The sequence below is a fragment of the Phyllostomus hastatus genome, unplaced genomic scaffold (assembly GCF_019186645.2).
Source record: "Phyllostomus hastatus isolate PE091 unplaced genomic scaffold, TTU_PhHast_1.1 phas_scaffold_345, whole genome shotgun sequence".
NCBI lineage: Eukaryota > Metazoa > Chordata > Mammalia > Chiroptera > Phyllostomidae > Phyllostomus > Phyllostomus hastatus.
In genome coordinates, this window is record NW_025334024.1 from 28,918,849 (window position 1) to 28,935,176 (window position 16,328).

Genomic DNA, 16,328 nt, shown 5'->3' on the forward strand with positions numbered 1-16,328 from the left:
TTACTGAGCACCAGGTGCAGTGCTGGGCATTGGGATAAAATAATAACGAAGACAGATTTGGTCCCTGTCCTTTTTGTCTTTGTCCTCACAGAGTTTATAGTTCAGCGAGGATGTGTTAAATGCACAGTAATTATATGAATAACTGATTAGAGTTGTGGTAGTGCTAAGAATGAAGGAAAGGTACAGGAGAATTTTAGGTAGTCTTTGTAACTGCAGGTATGTATGGAACATTCAATAAATGCTTAGCTATCAGGGCAACACTGGATGGGGAAAAGTTCACCGCAAGTCAACCTGCCATCAAGCAGCTAGCTGACTGCCTAGTACGGGAAATGACATTAATTACTACAGCATATTTTGAAAAACAATCACAGGGGTGTCGCTAAACTTGCACAGAAGCTCAAGCCTACTCAAGACCTACTTTGGGTACAAAACTTGGAGCCCCAAATATATGTTGGCAGGTTTTACTTGCTCGATCTCTTATCTGGCCTGTCATCGGCCACCTCCCTAGCCCGTGTCTTCTCTGGTCCCCAAGTGGCCTTCTGGTCTCTCTTTGTCTACCCTATCCATGGGGCAGCTAGTTATTTTTTTCAAAATGAATGTCCCTCCAATTTCTGCATTGTTTTGATTCCCTTTGCTTAAAACCTTTCAGTGACTTTCCCTTTCCTTAAGATAAAGGTCAGAATCTCAGCAGGCCACAGGGTCTCCTCCAGGCCTGCAGCTTCAGCTCACCTCTGCCTGTCGCCGCCCTCCAGAGGGCGTGTCTGCCTCTGGCTCTAGATAAGCCCCAGTCCCCACCCCTGTCCTGGTGAAGGCGGAGGCTCACTTCTGCAAGCTTCGCTTCTTCATGCCTTTCCTAGATTTTGAAGTCGGATACAGACCTTCCTCCAGAGAGCATGTCCTGTTTCCTTGCTTTGAAGCACAGCTCCCAATGACAGTTACGGCTGGCCTGCATCCATGTAGTTATACACAGTGTTCGTCCCGTCTGTTCGCTCCCTGCGCTGACACTAAGCCCTGTGAGCCTGGACTGTGCCGTTCTCACGTCGCTGTGTTCCCAACCCCGGCCCAAACAGGCCACAGTTTCTCTGGCGACTAGAGATCACATGATGCGGAGAGAGTAGGGCATGGAATCCAGACAGAACAGGATGAAAGAAAAACAGATTCCTGCTCTTTCTCTACCCGTAAGGATGAGGATGAAAAATACCGTTCAAAACCTTAGCTAGGGGAGAATTTTGTGCTTTTCATGAGTTACCCTTTCCTGTAAAAAGTAACATTTCTGCAAAAATGATGAACTTTATTAAGAGCTCTTCCTGGGACCACCTCTTTTTAAAACTTATTACTATTTTTTTCACATTCTTTTACTGTTGTTCAAGTACAGTTGTCTCCATTTCCCCCCACCACTCCCTCCCACCCCAGCCATTAAGATGTCAGTCTTAGGAGGAGCCCAATGACCCCAATGACCTTTTAACAATCTAATAATAATCTTTAACCAGTCATTTTTTAAAATCCTCTCAAGCAATGATTATCTAACCACCCCTTTGTCCTACAAATTGTCTTTATCAAGAGGGAATTTTTGCAGAGCAAACCATCAGTCATATGCTAAAAATTTGGTTTTTAAAAATGTTTGTTCCGTGACCCAGACAAGATGCAGTTCCTATTTTTAGTGGAAAAAGAAGGGGAAAGGTAGAAATTACACTTACTCAAAGTGAAAGCATTCGGAAAGCGTGTCTGAAGGAACGGATGAGACTCCCATTTCTATGGTTTCAACAGGAAGTAAGAGTGGCCTCTGAAGGCAGAGACTGGCTGGGCTCCTCCTTAACCCCAGTCAAGAGTCAGGATACAGAGCCCCTCCGAGCAGCGCACCCGCCCTCGGGCTTTCAGGGAGGGTGTCTGAGAACAGGAAGACACCTAGAACCACTTGAGATCGTTCCTCTTGGCACTTAAACCACTGTTTAAAAGTTTGCTTAGTTCCAAAGATACGCAGAATTTCCTCCTGGTTATTCCAACGAAGAGGTTGACATTGGGTAAGGGTGTAACGGTGAGGTCCATTATTTAACTGTTAGCGTTTGGTTTAATAGATTTACTGAGCAGTGATTCTGTGGCCAAGCACTTTACCTGAATTAACATTTAATACTCAATATAAACCTGGAGCACTGACAAATCCCATACAGGGTGGGGCAAAAGTAGGTTTACAGTTGTTTGCATGGAAAATAACCCAGTAATAAATTGTAATACAAGAATAGTGTTCTGTGTACAATGGTAAACCTCCTTCTGCCCACTCTCTCTCTATATATTATCTACCTAGGAGATTATCCTTATGTCCAATTTACAAATGAGGAACCTAAGGTTATGGACCTGACCTCGTTGCAAGTAGCAGATCTCAGATTCAAAAGCAGTCTGGCGTAGTCTCCATCCCTGACCACATTACAACAGCTCAAGAGTTAAATCCAACACACACACCTTTCCCAGCTGAGCCCAGAGACTGGGGTTCCGGTCTGGTTCGGTCTTTAACCGGTCACGGGGGCCGAAAGTCCCTTTGAAAGCCTGGGACTGGCTGGCCCGCTTGTGAAACTACAGGCCTGGAGTCAGTCAGTCATTTCCTGACAGTGCGTGGGAGTAGGTATGACAGGGCGAGGTGGGTGGGGAGGAGAGGCTACCTTGGCACTGATCCTTGGGCGTATTTCAAACAGAGCAAAGATTTTCTTGGAAAATGGATTGTTCTGCTAAGAGAAAAGGTATGAAAAACCTTTCACAAACATTTTTCTTGGAACCGAGGCACTCCGAATAGTCTGGCACCAGGACATCTGTGAAATCCTTTCCAAGTGTATGCTAAGTATGGGTGTGTTTTTCCAGGGGAGAAGAGCTTTAAAATGCTCCATGTAATTGAGCAGCTGACAACTCCCAAAAGGTCTGGGGCCCATCACATCCACCGTCCGCTTTACACACTTAGAGGAAGCTGGCAATGCAACTTAGTAAAGCACTTCCAGGAAACCTGCATTTCTTCCTTTCTTTTTTTTTAAATATTTTATTTATTTCTAGACAGAGGGGAAGAGAGAAAAGAGGGAAACATCAATGCATGGTTGCCTCTTGCACGCCCCCTACTGGGGACCTGACCTGCAACCCAGGCATGTGCCCTGACTGGGAATCGAACTGGTGACCCTTTGGTTCGCAGCCTGCGCTCAATCCACTGACCCACACCAGCTAGGGCAGAAAACCTGCATTTCTTGATTAGGAGTCGAATGTTATTAAACAGCGAGGAACAAGACGTGGTCCAAGTTAGAGCCTAAGGAACCGGGGATGTGCGGGCGCTGCTAGGAGCGTGCTCTCCTGGGCGGTTAAAGCAGAACATCCTACCTGGAGCTGGCCTGTATCTGAGACACGCTGTGTGTCTGCACATGTTTTCGGAGTTACAGACACCATAAAGCAAGGAGGCCCTGACGGGTGTGGGCCGATGGGTTGGGCGTCACCCTACAAACCAAAAAGTCGCCGGTTTGATTCCCAGTCAGGGCACATGCCTGGGTTGCAGGTCAGGTTCCTGAGAGGCAACCCATCGATGTTTCTCTCTCTTTTTTCTTCCCTTCCCCTCTAAAAATAAATAAATCTTTCTATAAAAATTAAAAAAAAATAGGAAAAGCTCAATCACTAATTATATATAAAGTATTTATTTTATGCACATATTTACCTACAAAATTTACAGAAAATAAAACAACACAGAATATATAGAATACCCTCTTAAGACTTCTTAGGAGCAGAGGGTTTTATTGCTACAGTTCAAAGAATAAAATTTTATACACGTGAAAGCCAAGATGAACATGGTAGCCTAGTTAAAAAGTTTTTGTCCTGTTATTGAATTTTCAGCCTCATGTCAAATGAAATTTAAAAGATCGCTCTTGAAGTAATTTAAACGTTTTCAAAATCTTCTAATAAACAGGTAAAAGGCACCTCCAGTTCTTTAAAATACTCATCGCAATCCCAATAGTTTAAATCTGAGGGCCACTGGCGTGCGCGTGCCTAACACGCACGAGCGGCACGTCAGCCACACGCCCCGAACGGTGAGGGCGGCAGACTGGCTCTCGGCACCACCCCACTCCCCGCGACAGGGCGCAGGGCCGGCACACGGCGCAGCACCAGTGCGACAGCCCACTGGCCACAGCGCAGAATCCAACGGTCTAAAACAGGGACTACCTAATTCCCAGACAGTACGTAATTTATAACTAACCGGTATATTCAGAAGCCTCTGGAGTGTTCTTAAAAGTATTAAAAAAATAGGAAGTCAATTTAGCATTAAATGAGAACAATGAACAGGAAAATATCACAAAGTGGCTGAAGTTCACCGTCTGGTTCAACAGAAACTGTTCCTCACACACCTCTAGCTTCCACAACACCATGAAATGACGGGTGTCCTCAGCCTCGGCTCAGCTCCCGCTGCGGCTCCCGCACCATGACCGTGACCGCAGGCGGGGAGGGCGGGCGGAAGGCACGGCCACCGTGTGCAGCCGGCTGGTGGCGAAGGGCGGGGGGGTGGCGAGCCGGATCGCTCGCAACACTGGTGCAGGAGGACCGAGTCCACACGCGCGTTCCTCTTTGACACGGGCACTGGTCTGCTATTGACAGTAGTTTGCAAAAATACATTATAAAACTGCTGAGGTTCTGGTTCTAGGTTTCACTGAGTAACACACACACACGCACTTCATCCCCGACAGGCTCTGCGGGGTCTGAAGCACTAAAGTGACACTAACACTGACATTCGGGCGACCCGAGGCCCCGACGCACGGGCACTGCGGCGTCAGCACCAGGCCACCTGGGGGATATTGCACGCTTCTTGTCAGCTGCTGCGGTGCCCGCCACGCGCCGCTCCAAGCTCAGGCCGCCGCGCGCCCGCGACGACCGCCGCCGACTGTCACTGGACGTGAGGCCGAGGCTTCAGGATCAGCTTTCCCGTCTGAAAGTAAAAAATGAGAGTTTTTAAACACGGTTCGATGAGCAACACCACCATTTATCTATGACCTTAGAGGGCACGCACAGGGGGTCAGAACGCCTCTCGCGTTTACTCCAAGTCAAGCACTCAGCAGTTACATTTTCGGAGTTTTCCCTGTGTGGGGTGTTCTTCCGGAGCCTCTTCACGTCGACACCACACCGGCTGCCTCACGGTCGGCCAGCCGGCCCACTGGGCCGTAAACCCAGCCTGCAGACACTAACTCCGGCTCCTTGGCAGACGACGAGCATAAGACAAGAGTAAAACTGTGTATCTGGCAAAAACGTTTCTGCTTCTCCAACAGCAGTTTCAGCTTCCTCGAGTGCAGTGTTAGCCGGGGGCCGCAACCCCAGACCCGTCGCTGCCGGTGCTCGGTGGGCGCGGGCGCAACTCTCCCGCAGCGCCGGCCGTCATGTTCGTTAGAAAAAAACACACCACACAAGCCACACAATTCCACTTGCAGGACTTTATCTCAAGAAAACTAAATGTGAGTGTAAAGACATACATGGAAGGCTCGGGTGTCTAATTTTAGGACTGTGTAAAGGAGCTGAAGTTACATTCGGCCCTTTGAAGGCAAGCTTGAGGCCGATGTGGTCCCTGGTGACACTGCGTGTGACACCTGGGTGTGTTACTGATGCCTACCGTGTGCCGGGCCTTGTGCGAATGCCGGAGACCCAGTGAGGAACCCGGTCCCTCGCCCCGTGGAGTTAGGTTCTGGCAGAGGACACACGGCTCACGTTTACACGGAACGTGCGAAACCGCGTGCCCAACAGGGTCTAAACTGTGACGCAGCCACGACATGGGACACTATGTAACTGACAAATGGAGGGCCCACCTGAGACACTGCAGGTGAAAAGGTGTAAGTCTCAGACCTTGCACGTGATTAATAAGTGGTGGCTCTTGCATCATAATGTTGTCAAAACTCCGAAACACATTTTCTGTTGTAGAAAGATGGAATACATAACAAAATATAAAGCCCGGTGATTATCTTTGGTTGATAAAGTTCTAGGTGGTTTTAATGAACAAATTTTATTACTACCCTCAGGTCAAAAGTGTTGTCAGGATTCCAGTTATCTCTGGATTCTCACTTCCACTTAATTTTTGGCCATTTAGTTTCTGGTAATCCCTTGGCATCCGGATAAAACACTGGCGCTGACTCCCGCGCTGCCTCACCGCAGTGAATTTACAGACAGCGAGATGCCCCAGTCCCGGTGCAGGGCCCCGGGCTCTGACGCCTGTGCGCGCCGTGCAGCCGCCACGCACACCCAGGCCGCTTCCCCACGCGCCCCCCCGCCCGCCCGCCCTGCGGTGCACCCTGCGGGGCCCTGTGCCTCAGTGGCCTCGGGCCGCACTCTCCTGCACCCACGGCCTCTGGAGCGTCGCCGGTGCCGCTGGGCCCCCGATGTCCTGCCTTTCACAGGACACACTTGGTGCTCCGCTGCACGAACACACCCCCAGGTCTGTTCGTCCACGGGTGTGATCTGTTCTACCTCCATCAGAAGCGACACGAGCCAGGCGCTTCTGTGACCTCATCACAGCACACCCAAACAGCGGCCTGGCACCTGCCGCACACTGCAGCCCTCTCACAGAACCAGCCAGTTTCCGCACGAACTGCCCCAGACTGTTGTTTATGGGGCACACCCACACGTGTAAAGGGTAAGGATGCTGTTTCGAACACGCTGAAATGTCTGACGGTAACATACATCACTCGGAAAGTTTCAGAGCTGCCCACCGCGGGGAGGCGGGCAGGGGCACAAAGCACACAATGGCCATGCACTAACTGTTGGCGCTGGTCCGGGCTATTGGAGTTCACTATTGGGGGTTCACTATACTCTCTCTGCTGTTTTACGTTTGGGAATTTTCGTAATTAAGTTTTTGAAACACGGTACCACACTGGGCATGCTATCTGGGGATTCACTGTTCACACCCAACGCCCACACCCCCAGGGAGAACCCGCGGGCTCCCGCAGTGGAACCAGGGCACAGCCCCTTCTGCCAGGGCCCGGTGGGGAGACACAGCGTGCTTTTGGGAGGCCACTCCCACGAAAGACGCTGCAGTAACGACTCTGCACTCACCTCCTGTACATTCCCGGACTGGGCACCGAACCCACAACCCGGGTATGTGTCCTGACTGGGAATCGAACCTGCAACCTTTTGGGGGGGGGGGGGGTGAAGGCAGGGGAGGGGCGAAGGTGGGGGAGGGGCAACCACAACGCTCCCACCAACTGAGCCACCTGGCAAGGGTGTGGATGTCTTTCTAAATATTTTTAAGACTTTAGTTGGAATTTCATGTTTTTAACTGATGTGAGGCAGAGATAAAAACTCTTCTTCCAAATCTGGCCCTGACCAGCGTGGCTCACTTGGTTGGGTATCCTCCCATAAAGCAAAAGGTTGCTGGTTCAAGTCTCAGTCAGGGCACGTGCCTGGGTTTCGGGTTCAGTCCTCAGTTGGGGCGTGTATGAGAGGCAGCCAATCGCATCGATGTTTCTCTCCTTCTCTTTCTCCCTCCTGCCCCTCCTCTCTGAAAAATAAGTACTTTTTAAAAATTTATTTTTTCCAAAGAGCCAACTGTCGCAACACTACTAAGTAGCTTATTTCTTTCCTTTTGGCCGAAACACCATCCTTATCCTCTGCTTTTTAAAAGATCAAACTGCTTTGTCTTTACTCTCTTCCACTGACCCAGCTGTCTTTCTGCCCTGATACTTTTTCCCTCTTCATTCTGATTTCCTATACTGGGTAGGTTTTACTTGAGTAACAGTTTCTTAAACTGAAAGCAGAAACACTTTTAGAATACATTGATACAGCAGGTTCACGTGTCCATAGTCCGACAATTAATCTGGGACTCTCTTTAAGACCCTACATACAGAACACCACCAGGAAAATCATGGCAGTTGACAAAACCAACCACCGCCGAGCCGCCAGTAATGCCCACGGCGTCTCCTGAACCTCAGATGGCTTCCACCGTGAGGCGCGCCATGATTCTGTGGCGTGGAGAAAAATTAAACTGCCACGCTACCGATTTAGTTGGGAGACACCACTGATTGTGAGATGCACCTCTAGTTCGGAGACGTTAAAACACAGACAGAAGTGTGTCTCAGAATCAGCGTGATGAGGAACACCCCCTGTCGGCTCCGTGGAGACGATCACTGTCAATAAAACGCCCGTCTCACGGAGGCCACGGCCGCTCAGTGCGTTCCCGCGCGCGCCCGCGGCTCCCCAAGGAAGAGGACACTCACGTCGTCACAGGACATGTTGTACTCCGCCAGCACGGTCCGGCACCGGGCGGCTATGCTGGGCGCACGCGGTCAAGGAAACCTGCCGTTTCAGGAGCGCGCGCTCGGCCCCGCCCAGCTCGCTGAGCCGGCGCCTCCACCGCGCCCAGAGAGCACCCCGTGTGAAGGATACATCGACGGGGCCACGACCCTCTTGTGTATGCCGGCGAAGAACAGGCCTATCAGGGTGATGCAGCTGATGGTGAAGAACGGGTGGTTCCACAGCGACGTGAGGAAGGACACCTGCGAGAGAGAGCGCAGCGCAGAGACGTCAGACCCTCGGGGCGACACGAACCCCTACCTCCCACTCCCACACACGCGTCTGTAGCGTGTTACCCACCCACGACACGAGCATTTGAAGACTTCATACTCCTATCTCTCTGCTCTGCAGTATGTTATGTTCGTTCTGTATCTTCCGAGTAGCAAAACCACGCAGCAGTGTTGCCTCCATTCATCCCAAACACCTGACCCACTACTAATTCATCCCCGTAGTCAAAACCCACCCTTCCGAAGACACTCTCGGGGCCCCTCCCAGAGGGCCGCAGTTCGGAAGCACGAGGCTCAGGCTCCCCGACAGCAGGGACACTGTCCCATGCACGGCCTTCCCCAGCCCCCGAAAGAGCACGCGGCAAACTCGGGTGCTCCTAAGCACTGCTAATGACCACGAGGCCTCTGCTCTCCACGAAAACGCAGGTCAAACGTGGCCTGGTTGCCTTCTGTTGAAAAGCTCCCGAGCGAGAGCTGGGCCAGCCCTGCCATGCACAGCCCGGCCCCACTGTCATTCCCTGCCACACCGGCACATGCGCTGTCACAGTCCTCCTCCCCCCACCCCCACCCCCGGCTACTCCCCGCACATCCTTGCGAGGCTCAACTCCAGCATCGCCCTCCCTCTCGCAGAAGCAATGATGATTCTGGTGCGGGAGCTGCTGAGACTTAGAGGGCCACAGGGCACGAGAGCAGGGAGAAAAGACTAGGAGCTGTCCGTACAGAAGTGGGGTTCAGGGGGAAGGGCGAATCCAGTCCGAGACAGCCGGGTGCCGGCAGGGAACAGGGGAGCACAGAACTAACACCGAGAGTCGGCAGAGGGACCGGCGTCCCGGGTCCAGCACGAGGGTCGGAACGAGAGTGGCACTGAGGCCAGACTGCCGGGGCACAGGAAGGCAGACGGGGGTCCAGAAGACACGTATCTGGAGTCTGGAGAAGAGTCCCAGCGGACTAGCAAGCAGGAGCGACAGACTCCGGCGGCCAAGGGCCCCCGCAGCCCCGTCGAGTTGGCACCCGTCTCAGGGCAGAGGGTGGCGGACGACAAGCACCTGCCGGACGGCCCAGCGTGGGCCCGGTCAGGTCAAGGAAACGTGTGCGGTGCAGCAGCCGGAGGCCAGGAGGGAGGAGCTCCCAGGGGGAGGAGGAGCTCCGGAGGAAAGATGAAGAATCTGGAGGCCCGGCTCCCGGAAACCTTTGAGGACAGCGTCACCGCCAAGGGCCGGCTCTCTCAGGTGGCCTGCCCAGCGCCAGCACGGACAGCCTCACGCTCTGATGCTCATCAGGCCGGCCGGCTGGCCGGCACCAGCCCGCTGTCCTCCATGGCACCCGCCGACGTCTGCCTGCCCCTGGCCCAGCGTCCAGGTGCTGGCCGTAGGCCGTCCCCCATCTCCTGGGGCGTTTCCAGCGAGCCACCTGCTCTGGAGCTCGCCTCTCCTGCTACAGACACGACTGCTACTTAAAACTCCCGTCAGGTTGGAGGTTATTAAATACTAAGACACAGAGCCAACCCTTAGGCTAACCGTTCCACTCTCACCTAATTTAGAAAACCACATTAACTACAGAGTTTTGAGCCTGTTTCAAATTACATTTAATTCTGTGTTTTATTAAGATCTCAACCAGCTGAAATCAGCTTCTATTTTTCCCAATTAGAAGTCAGGTTCATTTCCCCAGACAGGCCTTTTCCAGTCTCTGCGCCGGGCTCCTCCCCTCCCCGCGAAGACCAGCGCCCGCACTCAGGCTCTGACAAACGAGCACGCGGGAGAGCTTCCTACCCACTGGCCGCCAAACCCCTCTGCGAACGTGGGACCCCACCCCGACCTCCGCCACCACCGACAGGAGTCCTCCTCCCGGGGTCTCCTGCTGTGTGACCGGGAAGGTCATAGGGAAAGCCGCCGAGGGTGGTCTCACCCAACTGTGGCTCACAAGGGGGCGTGAGTGGGGTTCAGATCATGATGAAAACAGCATCACGATGACCCACATAAGCCTGCACTGTGGGAAGAGCTCCTCGGAGAAGCGGGGGACCGCGGCCTCCCCGATGAAGCAGCCCGGCTGCAGAGCGAAGGCCCAGCCAGCAGGCGGGGCGGGGGCAGGGGCAGGGGCAGGGGCAGCGGCAGCCCGCCTCGGAGGCTGCTCCGGGAAACAACACGAGCCCCACCCGTTACTGCGTTCGGCGCGGGGATACTCCGGACCGTGCCCAGTGGGAGATCTCTCACTGTTTCCTATATTAAACTGCAGGCAGGAAGGTTTTTTTAGAGGTTAACGCTGAGGAAATAAAAGCTTCTGAGCTTGAGAAACTCACACATATGTTCTCTTCAGAGACCACGCACACTGTGAGGCTGGCTGCGGCTTTACCGATCGGGCGGCTCAGACCTGAGCTGCAACTCAGTCCTGGTGACTATGCTGGCCCACGTGGCCGGCACCCTCAGGGACCCGGGTCCCTTCCCGGCTTTGACCCGCCAGGCGGATTGGTGTTCTCCTAGTCCTGACTTTTTATGACGTTTATATTTTGCTACTTTATCATACATGTTTCGTGCAAAGTCACCTCAAACACTTTGTGGGATGGGAAAGGCATCAACAACGAGAGCGCCCGGGAGAAAGTGTCGCTCGCTGATTTTTCTTTTCCCTTTTTTTTTTAAAGATTTTATTTATTTATTTATTTATTTAGAGAGGGAAGGGAGGGAGAAAGAGAGAGAGAGAAACATCAATGTGCGGTTGCTGGGGGCCGTGGCCTGCAACCCAGGCATGTGCCCTGACTGGGAATCGAACCTGCCATGCTTTGGTTCGCAGCCCGCGCTCAATCCACTGAGCTACACCAGCCGGGGCTGATTTTTCAAAGCAGACACCGAGGACACTAAGTGAACAAAGCGGATCCAGGACGACGCTCGCCCTGAAATGCACAGACAGGGACACGGGAGACGTGGAGGCGCTGCACACGAGTGCAGGCGTGAGAGACCAGTGGTGTGGGTGGAGCAGTGTTTCTTAGGCCTTTTCCCCTGTGAAGACACTTGTAATTCACAATAGCCAGCCCAAGTTTTTCTTGAGCAAATTAATGTAAGGCATACTTTTAACACAAGGAGTAATATCACTATTAGCAGTAACAGGTAGCAGCATCTGAATGGTGTTTTCCAGCGAACAAAGCATTGCTATAGCCAGTATCTCATTTAATCTATCAAAGACTTGAAATCAAAATCTCTACCTTTTGCGTCTCGGGGTCTATTAACCAGTTCCAGGCACCAGTAGCCGTACACACAGATACCACTATAAGAAGCACTGATGAAAGATAAACACAAAATTAGTAAGGAATAAGCTCTTAACATTTAACACTGCTACCAACAGTTACTAATAAATGACAGCCAAAAGAAGCGGTGCTTTATTAAACGGAAGACACACTCGGCCCGGGAGTTAGGGGACTTGCTGTGAACCTTGAGGAATTCTCCTAAAACTTGTGAGCCTCGGTAAGCGAGGGTAATACTGGTCCCTGCATTACTCAGTCAGAGCTTAGAAAGTTAGTGAAAGTAAAAGCAGTAAGAACCACGATGGTAAAACTTGAACAGTCTGTGTTAGCAACTTTCAGCGTGCTCTGTGCTGATTTTGCATTTTGTAAATTCAGATGTAAAAACCCCCCCAGCCTTCCGTTTTCTAACGTAAACAACTCAAACAAAGACCCCTTTATGAATGCCCTGAGCACTCTGACAGAAGGGTCTGCCTCGAAGACAGCAGACAGCTGCCGCGGTTCACCGAGACAGAGGTCAGTGCTGGGGGGAGGGCCTCAACGAAGGCCAGGAAGACATTACTGATAGTAAATCTCAGATACGGTTTCTCTCCTCCCCACTGAGCTAGAATTACTTTTAAAAGTTTTGAACACATTGGAAGTGAAACTTAAGAACAAATGGCTTTACTAAAAAATAATAAAAAGGCACCAGGACCAAGCTAACACTCTGATAAAGATGGCTGCTGTCTTTCGGTCGGGGCGCACACAGTTTTAAAACGCAGAGATCAAGCTTCAAAGAGCAACAGAATTATAGTAAAACCTTAATTATCTAGAATTCCTGGTGGTTTACCTTTAGAAGAGGCAAGTCACAGGCAAAAACAATCTCATTTTAGGAAGTTAATTTTAGGTATTTAAAATTTCAAAATTAAGTTCTCAGCTCAGAACAGATTAAATGCAACTTGCTGTAATTCTATATTTCCAGTAAGGAAAAAATACTATAGTACAAGTTTTTTTTTTTAAGTAAAGCAAAAGCTGAGACACTAGAGGGACCTCACACACCTACTTTTACACACACGCATGAGCCGTGCTGATGCCATTTACACGGAAGCCTGAGGCCACCAACCAGGAAAAGTGAAGAAGGATCAATACACATCACACTTTATATGATGGGACAGCAACATACACATTTTAAAAGATTCTCAAGTAGCAGTGAAACAAGTGGAGTCATTCTGGGTAAACCAGAGAGCCTGAGAAAATCACTACTCGGGAACTCTGGCCAATCAGAGTGCTCATAGCATATGATTCAAACTTTGCAGACAGATCTAATAAAACTACAGGAGAAATCTCAACATAAAAAGACCCCTAACTTCCCTAACAGTCTTTTGGCCCCACAAGCTGAGTTGCACTTGAAATAAAGTCTGTCCCTGGTACGTGCTGCTGTACTTTTCTCGGCAAGATTTAGTTTCAATAAACATCCAAGAAATTAAGACTGGGCTCAATAAAAGTTATCAAAGCATTCTGTTTGCTGATGTCATACTTTAAATCAACTAAGAGCCTTCATAACCTTTGAAAGTATAGGGTGGAGCCAAAGGAAGTGTACAGTTGTTCGTACGAAAGGTAATACAATATTAACAAACAGTGACACCAGGACAAACTGTTTCTTGCACTCACCAGTGTAAACCTACTTTGGCCCCACCCTGTATATTACATGTGATTTTTCTGAACAAACTTGACTTCAACAGGTTGCAGGCAAATTGTAAAACTAAACAGGCTATTGAAAACTTGACCATGTTAACAAATTTGTTAATAAATTTAACAAAGAATAAAAAGTGTAATAAAGAAATAAAGAAATAAATAGTGTATCTATTAAGAAATAGATAAAGAAATAAATAGTGTATCTATTTAAGAAATAAAGAAATAAATAAATAAAGAAATAAATAAAGAAATAAAGAAATAAAAAGTGTATCTATTTTAATGGAAAAATAAAAATTCAACCACAAAGATTGTTCTTTCGGGTCGCCAGCTTTTTCTGTAAAACTTCTTTATAATGCACTGCTCACAAAGTTAAATAAATTTAAAAACTGTCGAAACCAAAGGAAATCTATGGTTTAGTAAAGCAAGTATTCAAGTATTTGTTACATAAAAGCAAAGCATTATCATCGCTACACAGGGATAAAAGTATCAACTGGCCGTTCACTGCCCCTTAAGACACAGCCAGGCACTTACTTCTCCAGCGTCCGGTGGCAGGTTGCAAACAGTGAATGTACTCGGTGAGTCTCCTCTCGAAAGCCTTGAGATCTAGGTAGAAAGATTTCAATTCCTCATTAGCGACTGCTACTCGTGTACATCTATGAAGATGAAACGTGAGATACTCTAACTGCACCAGGTCGTACACACCAACTTCCATGGCTCACTGCACTGCTTACTTTGTTTACTATGACAGCTTTAAGCACTTGACAAAAACATTAGGTTTCTTTGATTCCAATTTCACATATAAAGGAAACTGGCTGGTTCACTTTTAGAAGCTTTCCGTAAAATGGTTTGTGGAAAATCAGCAGCAGCAGCAGCAGCAGCAGCAGCAGCAGCAGCAGCCTCAAGCCGGAGCCAAAGGCTAGAAATTGGGGGGTTGCAAATAAAAGGACCAAAATCAGGTCGAGTTTTAATTCTGTTAGAACGAAGAACTTCCTATTAGAACAACGTATCACCTAACATCCAGGTCTTCGAGGTCTCCTGGAATGCAGTTACCCGATTCCGGTAAGATTAATACTTAATTAATGGCTACGCTCTCCGCCTGGTCTTCCTGGCCATCTGACCTGCTAACGCGCCTTAGGGAAAAGCCGGTCCTCCCCCACCTCCTCCCTCCGAGGGGGCGAGAGGGGATTCTCGGCTCTACCCACGCCCCGACGCCTTCGGAAACTCAGCGGCGTCCGAGGCGCCCGTGCGAACGAGCGCTTTTTAAACTTTAAAAAAGCAGATCGAGAGGCAATCCCTTGCCCCGGTAGTTCCCAGAAACCACGGCAGGAATTAGGGAAACAGCCCACGGGGTGATCGGAATAAGGCGAATTAACGTGCTACCGCGCACGAAGTGCGGACGCCTACGAAAGAGTGAAAAACAGCCCCGAAGTAGAGCTCCAAGGTAGAAACTGTGCGGATTGGGGCAGCGGACGCAACGCCCCGCAGGGTCCGCAGAGGCCACGCGAGCCGCCACTAGCGTCCGGCTCGGTCCGCCTGCCCCTCGGCTCCTGGGGCGGACCCCGCGCCCCCCGAGATCGGGACCACGTCCGTCCACCCACCCAGCGCGGCCTCCAGTCCCCCGGACGGGGTCTCCGCGACTCCCGCCCCTCCGGCTTCCGGGGTGAGCCCGGGACACGCCCGGGCGGCGCACCTACCTTCCGCCTGCTCCAGCGAGTTCATGTCGGCCGGCAGCTCCGGTCACGGACGCGCTCCGGTCCGCATCGCAGCTCCGCGGCCTCCGCCCCGCCCGCAGCGCCAACTCCCGCCCCTAACCGCTCCTCCCGGCCCCTCTCCGTCGCACCGCCCCCTTGTCTAGGTCCGCTACGCTCATAGGGCACCTTTGTCGGACCTCACAACTAAAGCGGTTTCCTATTGGCTAACTTCCGCACTGGCCTCGGGGCCCAGCGTTGGACGGTCAGCCGGAGGCGCCAAGAACCGCCGGCGTCCTGGCTGGTAAGGCGCTAGCGCCGCCGCCTGCGCCGGGGAGGAACTGCAGCCTATCCGACCCAGTTGGCTCATTCCGACGCTCCTAGTTTCCGGCTTGATTCTTTCACTCCTCAAATATTTACCGAGCGCCCACTACCTTCCAAAGGGCAGCGCTCTGATCGCTGGCAACGGATACCGTAATCATCGAGCTCGCCCTCCCTCTAGGACTCAAGGGGAAATATGTGCAAAACCAGCTAGAACCCCAAATAATGGAATCCCTTACTCATAGTACCTCTCTCCTGGATAGCCAACCCTTTAAGCAAGCTTGTCTCCCTTGATCATTTCTTTCTCACGACAACTTTCATAAATCATAAAGGAGGCAAACAAAGCACTCCAATACCTAAACTCTCAAAAAGGCTGTAAGGCATCGACTACATTTATATTCGATTAACACACTCTCTTGCTTATCTCCTTGTGGTCCATTCATTCATGCAACAACTATTTACTGCCTGACGTGGTCGGCGCTGAGTCAGGGATTAGGTACGAGCAAGCCGGGCAACATTCCTGTCCTCAGAGTGGAAGGGTCAAAGTGGAAGGGTTAACAGCAGGCTGTAAGCACGGAACTAGCGGTTCCGATAAGGGCAGTGGTTCTAGGAATTTGGGAACAGGGTAACAGGACAGCGAGATAAAGGGGGGTGGCTCGAGCCAGAGCTCAGAGGGGTGGGGCAGTTTAGTTGAGAACCCCAAGATGTATGAGAAGAAACCAGCCATGCCCAGGTGAGGGCTAAGAAAGTTCCAAGCAACACTTCGGAAAGTTCCCATTTAGGAAGTCTTCCTCGCTCAGGATCCAAAAAACCCTTTTACAGACGGTTATTATCCCATTGAATCCTCTGTGGAGATACATTTTAAACCGTGGGTCAATACCCCCTGAGAGGATTGTGAAATCTATC

The 16,328-nt window shown here is 50.8% G+C and overlaps 1 protein-coding gene across 1 annotated transcript; it reads right to left on the reverse strand.

Moving 5' to 3' along the window:
* Positions 1-3,636: 3,636 nt before the first annotated feature.
* CNEP1R1 (CTD nuclear envelope phosphatase 1 regulatory subunit 1) lies at positions 3,637-15,236 on the reverse strand. Its single transcript, XM_045819145.1, has 6 exons — positions 15,108-15,236; positions 13,945-14,016; positions 11,704-11,777; positions 8,377-8,486; positions 8,208-8,262; positions 3,637-4,939 (listed from the first exon to the last, which is right to left on the reverse strand). Exons 1-6 carry the CDS (start codon positions 15,130-15,132, stop codon positions 4,898-4,900), a joined length of 378 nt encoding a protein of 125 aa, XP_045675101.1. The 5' UTR covers positions 15,133-15,236; the 3' UTR covers positions 3,637-4,897.
* Between the last annotated feature and the right edge of the window lie 1,092 nt (positions 15,237-16,328).

Bases quoted from the DNA above. Each gene is read 5' to 3' on its own strand.
- CNEP1R1 (XM_045819145.1), bottom strand. From the start codon at position 15,132: ATGAACTCGCTGGAGCAGGCGGAAG. The intron at 11,778-13,944 runs GTAAGTGCCTGG...ATCTTTCATCAG, and splicing joins TGCCACCGGACGCTGGAGAA to TGCTTCTTATAGTGGTATCT. The intron at 8,487-11,703 runs GTAGAGATTTTG...TCTCTCTCGCAG, and splicing joins TAGACCCCGAGACGCAAAAG to GTGTCCTTCCTCACGTCGCT.